The sequence below is a fragment of the Chinchilla lanigera genome, unplaced genomic scaffold (assembly GCF_000276665.1).
Source record: "Chinchilla lanigera isolate Chin_1 unplaced genomic scaffold, ChiLan1.0 scaffold00011, whole genome shotgun sequence".
NCBI lineage: Eukaryota > Metazoa > Chordata > Mammalia > Rodentia > Chinchillidae > Chinchilla > Chinchilla lanigera.
Window position 1 is genome coordinate 35,284,446 of NW_004955412.1, and position 9,988 is coordinate 35,294,433.

At 50.4% G+C, this 9,988-nt stretch overlaps 1 protein-coding gene across 6 annotated transcripts in view; it reads left to right on the forward strand.

The window, feature by feature from the left end:
• LOC102004261 (beta-galactosidase-1-like protein 2) overlaps positions 1-8,216 on the forward strand; it is a 33,030-nt gene extending 24,814 nt beyond the window's left edge. For 5 of the 6 annotated variants that reach the window (XM_005378599.1, XM_005378601.1, XM_013511246.1 and 2 more), the window contains 10 exons: positions 1,506-1,643; positions 2,256-2,336; positions 2,630-2,736; positions 3,324-3,464; positions 3,737-3,808; positions 4,091-4,169; positions 5,887-5,974; positions 6,283-6,394; positions 6,788-6,904; positions 7,137-8,216. In XM_005378599.1, the coding sequence (XP_005378656.1) occupies positions 1,506-1,643; positions 2,256-2,336; positions 2,630-2,736; positions 3,324-3,464; positions 3,737-3,808; positions 4,091-4,169; positions 5,887-5,974; positions 6,283-6,394; positions 6,788-6,904; positions 7,137-7,223 (1,022 nt within the window). In that variant the 3' untranslated portion in view covers positions 7,224-8,216. The remainder of the gene's footprint in view (positions 1-1,505; positions 1,644-2,255; positions 2,337-2,629; positions 2,737-3,323; positions 3,465-3,736; positions 3,809-4,090; positions 4,170-5,886; positions 5,975-6,282; positions 6,395-6,787; positions 6,905-7,136) is intronic. The other variant, XM_013511245.1, reaches the window with a different exon arrangement.
• Positions 8,217-9,988: the final 1,772 nt, after the last annotated feature.

Sequence of the window (9,988 nt, forward strand, 5' to 3'; positions counted from 1 at the left end):
CATCCCAGTTGTTCCTTCCTTTGAGCCATTTCTTTCCCTTTCTTATTATCTATTGTACATCTTGGGTTTTATCTACTCTTTCATGTTCTTACACCAGGGAGACAATGTGATGTTTAAATATGTGGGTCCGATTTATTTCACTTATGAGCATGGTCTCTAGTTGCATCCATTTACCTGTAAAAGCCTTGAGTTTATCTTTTTTATAGCTGAGTGATACTCCATTGTATAGAAATACCACATCTTTTTTATCCATTCCTCAGTTGATGAGCATTTGGAAAAGGTAGGTATTTTAATGTTGCTTTTGCATGTTTTTGTGATTAGAAAAGTAATGCTTGTATACTGAAAACATCCAGAAAATACAGAAAGATGTAAATAAGAAATAAAAGTACCAGGGCTCAAGGAATGATATATGCATTGTAGACAGTTCTTAGTGCATCTCCACCTGCAGCTCTGTATGCATGTCAAATAGAGACAAGGAGGTTAGGCCCTGCTGACCTGGTTACCTGCTTAACCCCGTTAAAGACTCAGAGAGAAGTTTTCTGTACTACTCGGTATAGATTTACATTACCATCTTAACTAAAGCAAAAAACACTGTGTTGATGAATAAACCATCACTTACGAACCTAATATTTTACTGGTGGATTCTCAGGGGGTTTCCCATGACTTTGGTGGATTCAGCACCATTTCAGGGAGCACCTTTGTTTTTTTTGTTTTTTTTTTTTTTTTTTTTGTTTTTCTCCGGTACCGGGAACCGAACTCACGACCTTGCGCTTGCCAGGCAGGCGCTTTGCCTCTGAGCTAAATCCCCAGCCCCTCAGGGAGCACCTTTGGACTCCAGTCTTGTGTACCTGACTTACCAGTTCCCTTTGATTACAGAATTTCTACAGTAGTGGAATTTCAATGTATGTACTTCCCAAACTGCCCTCCAGAAGGATTGTAGCAACTTTCACTTACCATTACTAGAGGATTTCCTACAGATTCATCCACACTCAGTATTCAAATAATGTTTAGTATTTACCAGTCTTACAGGTCAATGTCTAGTTTCATTTCTTTAGTTGAGGTTAACAATATATATCTATTAAGCATTTGTTTCTCTCTCTTGATATTGTCTTTTCACCCTGTCAGTTCATTTCCAAGTGAAGGCGGGATTGAAGGAGGGGGTCAGAACTGTGTCTCTAGTGATGGACGAGTTCTGGCTTTGTGCCCTCTATGAGCGTGACTGCTGGGGGTATGAGCAGGCAGGGACTGGCTGGCCCATGCTGCATGGTGTGCACACGGTAATTGATAGACTCAACAGGTCTTAGAACATGGGGGCCAAGCTCCAGCTGGGACTGGTAGCCACTTCCTCTCCCTCTCCCCTGATCTTCTGTCCAGAGTGTCAGTAAAGCCACAGGACGGAGCAGGAAGGTGACCTTGCAGAGGGGTTGGAACTCTAAGTTCTGAGGTGCTTAGGGCTTGTCTCAGACTCTGACTCTGCGTGCTCATCCTTCTCCCCTCTCCTGTAGAGGTTCTGGAAACAGTGTCTGCCATCACCAATGCCGGCGCCTCCATCAACCTCTACATGTTCCATGGAGGCACCAATTTTGGCTTCATAAATGGAGCCATGCATTTCAATGAGTATAAGTCTGATGTCACCAGCTATGGCAAGTATGATTCCCTGGTACTGGTCCTCTCTTGTCCTCTCCTGCCTTTGCACGCCTGGGATTTTTTTGGAGAGTCTTTAGGGACAACAGGCACCTTTGATGTATTTGGCTGTAAACTGCTTGGGGAAGGGAGAGGCTGTGTCTGAGCTGTCCCTTTTAACCTTGGAGAGCAGCAGGAGACTCGGGGCATGCCATGCCATGCCTGTAAGCTGGCTATTCTGCTACAGAAGCCCCTTGGAGACTGGGATCCAGAGGAAAGGAGGGGAGGCCCAGGGTGACAGGGATGAGAGCAGCGCCTCTGCCTCCTACTTGGACCTCTGAGAGGGTGTGGTCTCTGGCCCCTTGGAGTGGGAGTCCCCAGAGGGTAGAAAAAGATGCCTCGTTTACTGCCTGCAGCTAGAAATCTAGGCTGATGCTGCGATCGTGGGCAGTTTTGCAAGATTTCTTACGTTAGTATTTATAGCAACTGAATGGCTCATACTAAAGGTGATTTACCTTCCCAACTGCTGGGCTGAGAACTGCCAGTTGCCTACCCCAGCACCTCCTGTCTCCTGTGCCACAGATGGCTCTTGGGACAGGGATGACCATGGGAGTTGCACGGGTGTCTTGCAGACTATGATGCAGTGCTCACGGAGGCTGGTGATTACACAGCCAAGTATGGCAAGCTTCGAGACTTCTTTGGCTCCCTCTCAGGTACCACCAGGCAGCTGACACACACACCACTCAGGTTCCTGCTTCTGCTCTGAGCCCGTGGAGTTACCTTCCCACCCTCCCCTGCCACCCCAGCCATGGACTGGGGAGACAGTTTTGTAATAGTGTGCATAGACCCCACCCTTCCCTAGGCTTTGCCTCCCAGAGAGGTTTAGGCAATGATGAGAACTGGCCAGGATCCAGGACGACACCGGGCCTGTGGCTAGGAGGCCAGAGGAGGCAGCAATGGCCTGGATCCTTCAGGAATGGATGTGTGGTCTGTCTGTCTGTCACAGGTACCCCTCTCTCTCCCCCACCTGACCTTCTCCCCAAGATGGCCTATGAGCCAATGGAACCATTTCTCTACCTGTCGTTGTGGGATGCCCTCAAGTACATGGGGAAGGTGAGTGTGTGGGTCAGGGAGCAGGAGCAGCCCTGGGTGGGCAGGCAGGGCCCAGGAGCTCTTCAGGAGGGGTGCTTGGAAGACCAGAGGCAGCTCTGGATACTTTGAGGCTTGTTCTCAATTCAGAACTGAGTGAAGACATCAGGCTGCTCGGCACCACGTGGGAAGGAACAAAAGACGGTGAAAGCAGGAGCTTTCATTCCCCCAGCCATCTCTGTCTAGGACAGGGGACGGAGGCTGGCAAGGAAGGGGCTGATCCTTGCTCTGTGAAGAGGGCACCTCCTGGAGCCCACTCCAGGCAGCAGTGATGAACAGTTGAAGGTGGTTAGGAGTTAAGGTCCAGTAGACTGCAGGGCTCCATTATGTCATGATGTCTCTCTCCTCCTGTCCCTGTGCCCTGTGACTTGGGCCCCAGAGCTCATGTGATGAGAAGTCAGAATAGAAGAAAGAGGTTAGCACCCGCCGCCTCTGTGCCCTCCATGTGCTCCCTCCCTTCCTCCTGAGCCAGCCAGCCAGCCACATTTACATAGGAGAGCTGGGCTGAGATGCAGCCTGGTTCTGTGCCTCTCTATGTCTTCTGCACACAGCCCATCAAGTCGGAAAAACCCATCAACATGGAGAACCTTCCAGTAAACAACGGGAATGGACAAGCCTTTGGGTACACTCTGTATGAGACCACCATCACTTCATCAGGCATCCTCCGTGGCTGTGTGCGTGACCGGGGCCAGGTAGGAGTATCTCTTCTGAATCCAGGGGACTGTCTAGTGACAAGACCTACAGTACATACTTTATTCCCTCTGCCCTCAGAATCAGCTATCCCCTCCCCGGCTCTGTGAGCCTTTGCAGCTGTGACCTCGGAGTTCATTTCACCTCTATGTCTGGCTAGAGCCCCTCCTAGGTAGGCAGGCACATAGCACTGCCTCTGTCACTGCCCAGTGAAGGCCTCTCTCATCTACCTTCCTGCTGACCATGGCTGCTTTCCATTTTCTCCCTTTGGCAGGTATTTGTGAACACAGTGTCCATAGGATTCTTGGACTATAAAACAACAGAGATTGTTATCCCCTTGATCCAGGTTTGTTATCCCTAGGATCCTAGGGATTTGGGTGTGGCTAGCCCTGGTGCCTCCATGGTGGTTTCGTGGGTGTTCAAGAGGAAGACCTAGAAGCCAGGAGTCTCCTTAACTACAAGCTGTGGATGGAGGGGGATGGGTATGGCTTTCTGGCCAGCCAGAGGCTCTCACTCTAATTCTCAAAGTGTAGGGAAGAACTGGGGTTCACAAACACACCCCAAGGTGCATCAGTGACCTTATGGCTGGTCATCAGGAGGTTATCATTGGCCACTCTGTTCCTGGCAGGGTTATACTGTGTTGAGGATCTTGGTGGAGAACCGTGGGCGAGTCAACTACGGGAATAATATTGATGATCAGCGCAAAGGTGGGTCTCAGCATGTGCCAGGAAGCACTATCAGAGCACCACACAGATGTGGGCTGCTACTCCTCATGCAGCTCATCATCAGGGTGTGGAGGCCCACTGGAGGGAGGTAGAGGCTGAGTAGGCCAGAAAAGCCTAGCTACATTCTGACCTCTTCTCCTTTAGTCCTGCATGTCTGTGTGTGTATGCTCTTGGGGGCCCACAGAACTCTGAGCTGGCCTCTAGTCTTTCAACTCAAATCTGCTTTCACAGGGATCCATCTGCTTGCTTAGGTGTGAAGAGCAAGGGAAGGGATTGTTAGGCCTTCAAAGATGGGTGCAGGACCTCTGCCTCTACCTTGAATTTCCTTTCCTCTGCTCTGGGGAAACCTATAGATTGTCTTTCTATAACAAGGAAAAAGAAACAGGGTATACAATAAATAGAATGTATACCCCTTCTAGGAGTTTCATACTAATTCACTTTATTTTTTCTAACATTCTGATCTTTCATGCTGTAATTTAGCTTTTCCTCTCTTTTATGTGGCTACCTAAATGTGGGTGCTTTCAAATAAGGTATGAATAAAGGAGCTCAGGTAAGATAATCTGCTGTGGTGAGGAGGACTGCTGACCTTCCCATTCTCTTGAAACTCTACTTTTGTAGTGGGGGAAACTTGCACCCTCTTTTCCTGGTCATACTTTCAGTGGAGATCCTTCTGGTAGCCTGCACAGAAAGCATGTAGCCCCGACATGGGACTCCTCCCCAGAAGGACCTTGGAGTAGCTTATAACGTCATCCAGGCTGGCCTTTCTTTTCTGAAACAGTTCCCAGTAATCCTTTGGGTCTCAGTGCCTTTTCAGGTTCCCTCTGTTGAGCCCACTTCACTTCCTTTGTTCTGCTGGGGTTGGAAGGACCCCCCTGGCGTGAGCTTTGTGGCCTGTGTTTGTGTTTCTGGGGCCTACAAGTTTGTCCTGACTTCCTCTGTGAGTTCTGTCCTCTGGACCACAGTTCCATGTTTGTAAGTTGCAGACCTCCCCTCCAGAAATGTGTACATGCACATTTGTACATGCAAATGTGTACACGTACATGCACACGCACACATCTACACATCTGCCTGTGTCACTTAAAGAGCATCTGCAGCCCCACAATGCCTGTCTGCATTCCTCTGCTTGCTCGAATTCCTACTTCAGCAGCTCAGAGGCTCCACATGCACAGTACCCTGACAACCTCCAAGACCGCATAGCTGGCCCCATTCCTGATGTGGAGATCCACGGCTGTTCAGGACCCAGTGTCCAGTCCCAAGTAATACTGCCATGTGCTCGTGATTTAAACACTTTCAAAATGCCTCTTCAGTCCTGGGTTAGGTAGAAGTTTCCTGGCTGAGTTTGGGTCTGTTAGCCTGGGACCCTACTGATACTGATCTTGAAGCTAGGCCTGCACCCTGTCACTTCTTGGTCATGCAGAGCTTCCCTCAGAGAGACCAGAGATGTCTCACCTTTGACCTATCAGCTCTGTTCCTGTGCTTGGGTAGATCATTCTTCCTACAGCCTTGGAAGTCATGCTTTTGCTGGTTATCATATCACTGGCATGAATAGGAGGCTTTGTCTGCAGTGCAGAGTTCCTTAGGCAGCAGCACCTGCTTCAGGAGAAGCCCACACTTGAGCTTTTCTATGGTGGCCCTGGCCATATCCAGCCAGCCACCCCTGCATTGGGCTTGCTCATGTTTCCTGGCCTCCTCCCCACAGGTTTGATTGGAAATCTCTTTCTAAATAACTTTCCCCTGAAAAACTTCAAAATCTACAGCCTGGATATGAAAAAGAGCTTCTTTCAGAGGTGGGTCCCTTCCTGAGTCCATGTGAGCATGCAGATGCTGTGTGGTAGGCTCCGGGCCCCTACTGCCCCATGGGTGCCTGCAGGTACACAGATGAACTGAGGCCCAGGTGCTTGGTCAGATGAGGGCAGTGCCATGCCAGAACCCTGTACGGTTAGGGAGGGAATGTCCATTGTGCCACCTGCCTGCCATTCCTGTGGCCTGGTAAAGAGGCAGGAGGTGGGGATGTGGGACCTTGAGGTGGGGAGGGTGCCTGGAACCAGACCTGGGACAGAGCCTCCCACCCATTCCTGCCATGTTCTGTCCTTAGGTTCGGCACTGATGCGTGGAGTACTGTCCCTGAAGCACCTACGTTCCCGGCTTTCTTCTTGGGTTCCCTGTCCGTTGTCCCTTCCCCTTCTGACACATTTCTGAAGCTGGAGGTTTGTGGGCCCCTTTCCCTGCCCTGGACGTCATGCCTCTCAGGGCTCTGAGCCACAGCCTTTGTGCTTGGCCTGTCTGGAAACCTGTGTGGCGCCTGGGTTGCCCATCTGAAAGTGCCCCATGTCCCTCTGAGACAGGGTCAGGGTCAGGGTCTCAAAGCAGAAATACCTGGTGGTTCTGCTTGGGTTCCTGTCTAGCCAGCCTGGGGGTACCCTGCCTAGGTGGCTTAGAGCTAGCAAGGTGAGAGGCAGAACATACCACCTGCACACCTTAGTGGTGTCCAAAGCTGAGTGAAGAACATAGGTTGTGTGTCTGACTGTGTCTCTGCCTTCTGCTGTGGTGCTACCTTCTTGGCCATGTGGTAGACTAATGCCCCATTACTCTGTTTGAAGGGTTGGGAGAAGGGGGTTGTGGTGGTCAATGGCCAGATCCTTGGACGATACTGGAACATCGGACCCCAGGAGACTCTCTACCTCCCAGGGGCCTGGCTGAACTCAGGAGCCAACCAGGTGGGAGCACTTCTGGCCTCCTCTCCTTTTCCTTGTGACTCCCCTCCCACCCCTCTCCTCCTGTCATCAAAATGCTGCCCTGGGAGCCTTTGGTCAGGATTAGGGAGAGGCAGAAGTTCCAGGTAGCCTCTTCCCTTCCCTTCCCTTCCCTTCCCTTCCAACCCTGCCACCACATGGCCCCCTGGTCTGGATCCAGGACAGAGCCTACAGTCCAGCCCTCTCTCTCCCACAGGTCATTGTTTTCGAGGAGACTGTAGCAGGTCCTATGGTGCAGTCCACTGATACCCCTCACCTGGGGAGGAACCAGTATATTCACTGAGCAGCACCCCATGCTTCCTGCCTGGACTTGCTGCCTCCATCTCCCTGCAGGAGTCTCCTTAAGAAGCAACCTTAGAGAATTGAGGGTCACAGACTGCCCTTGGTCTGAAACCCTACACCTGGGGGCCCTGAGGAGCACGGTGGAATGGCACAGGGACTCCCTCTTCCTAGCTGGCTTCTCAGCCTGGCTTTGTGGCTGGTGCCTTACACTTCCTTGCCCCCATGGGAGAGGCCTCAGGGACATCTCTGAGAGCTGGGAGTGTTTAGTCAGATATAAGTGATGAGTGCTGGGCCCCCAAACAAGGTGCTGAAGCTGGGGCATCACCCCTGCTCCAGAGTTAGAGCCCTGCTGATCAGTCTGCTGGAAACAGGTATGCTTTCAATGTCCAGGGTTGTGGCAGCCTCCTACATGGCCCTTTTGTGTTCCTGAGGCTGTAGGTTTGCCGCCATTTGTAGAGGATAGGGAAGGTGTCTCACCTGAGTCAACTTTGTTTTCTCTTCAGCACCCTCCATGAGCTGCCTCCACTGGAGAAACAATGTCCTCTCTTTTTCATTCCTACAATCTCTGCATCTGATAGGATGACAAACTAAGCTTAAGAGAAACAGAAGTACCCACTCACTCTCCTAAATCAGAAAACATTTCCAGTTGTTCTCAATGAGAAGAGTCCTTTGAAGAGAAATGTGGATCCTAGCAGAAAGTACACCCCACATCTGGCTTCCAGGGTGGGAAAGGTGGAGGTCCAGTTAGGTGGCTTCGGGCATGTAGCCCGCAGAGAATGTCGAGGTAGCCAGAAGGTGCATAGATCTAGCCTAGGCATTGTCCTTAGCTTCGTATATCCCCTGCCCTTCATGACTAGGCAGCAGGAGGTAAGGTAGCTTTTCTGCGCAGCCGTCTCCATGTCCAGATTGGAGGCTCTTTCTCTCAGATCAAGTCCAATGGTTTGGCTCAGGTTCACTGTCCTGAATTGCAATAAAGCAATAGAGATGAACCAAATCCTCTTTGCCAGCATCTCTGCCTTGACTGTAGCACTCTAAGACGGTGCAGAAGGTAGCTAGTCTGAGGCACACATTTCGCTGCTGGTGCTTGAAGATGTAGACACTGCCACATCCAGCTGGTGCCCATCCATACCCCTGGCTTCCTCTGCACCGTGGTTTTCCTTGAAATGTTACTAGGTTGGAAGGGTCACTGGAAAGGAGAGGTCAAATACAAGGCATTCTCATGCTGATGGACGAGAGTAGAAATGCTCCAAACAGCCAAGGATGCCAAGTTAGGTGTGGGTGGTGGGTAGTGGTGCTTTCTTCACAAACTACATCTGCCATGCACTGCCTAAAACTAATTATCTTTAGGAACAGTCAAAGGCAGACAGCACACACCTTTTGAGCAGAATTCCTGCATGGTGTTGGGTGGACAGGTAGCCCAAACACAGGGTCAACAGTGGAGGTACCCTGGTGTGCAGCAGGTTGTGGGGCCCCATGTGGTGACCAAGGGTAGAGAAAAGAAGCTTCTTAAAGTGAAGGTTTTGGACAGTGGCTAGAGAGACAGACAGGGGCACAGTGACTAATTTTGTCCAAACTCATCAGCTCTTTTTGAGCTCACTGGAATGGTGGGCATTGAGCTAAGATGTGGGTGAGCCCAGGGTTACTCAGGTGTGGCCTGAGTCAGGTAATAGTGTCAGTATCACTTTATTGTGCATTGCGTAGGAGCGGGGTTTCTGCAAAGCTCAACCCTGCTGGAAAACGTGACAGTGAACTGGAACTTAACACTGGGCTTCTTTGCTCTGTCTATATTTACCACATGGGATGTACCTGCAAGACCTGTGGCTTTCCAAACAGCCTTAACACCAATGTCCATCCCGTCTTGCTCTAGGTGCACAGGCAGCTGTTCCCTCACCATTCCCTCCACATGTCTAGCAGGCATCTGGAACAGAATTCCGATTTTCCCCAAGTGCCCTGCTGTACTCTGCCCCATGTCAAGCAATGGCAATTCTCTTCTGTGTGCCTGGGATTACTTTGGGTTCTTTTCTTTATATCCTTCTTCTAGTCCTTCAGCAAGTCATCCTGCTCTCTGTCTTAAATACACCTGGAATTCAGCCATTTCTCTCCTTCCTGAAGCTTTTGCCCTCAGAAAACCCATCATGGTCTCTACCTGCCTTCCTGCTGGCCCTTGCCCACTCTATCTGTCAGTACGGGAAGCAGAATGGTTCTTCTAGAAAGCCAGTTGGATCATGTTGCTACCCTATGCCGAACCCTCCAATGCCTTGTTTCAACCAGGGTAGAAACCAAAAATTTACCCTGGCTCCACAGCACCCACGTTATGTGCCCACCTTTTCTTCTAGTGCATTTTAGCCTTCCTCTTGTACCCATAAGTTGCAGCAACATGAACCTTTGGGCTATAAACACGCCAAGTGCCCTCCTACCTGCAGAGAGCCTTCTTCTCAGGATGTTCTGACCCTGTGAGTTGCATGCATGTAGGGTGTTGCTGCTCTGCTCAAAATCACTGTTTCGGGGAGACCTTTCTGACCATCCCACATAGAACCTTAGCCCCCTTCTGCTACTCTTCATGACCCCACCCTCCCAGGGCCTCTCCTTGCAGCAGATCACATTTGAGATGCTGTGCGTTTGTCAACTGAGTCTTGGTGATAAAGGGTAAGTGATGTGAAGACTTTTATGTTTAGAACAACACCTGGTCATAGCAGGCACACTATGAACACTTGTTAGATGCCTAAATCAGTGAATGAGAATAAACGAATGCAGGGCTGAAGAGGA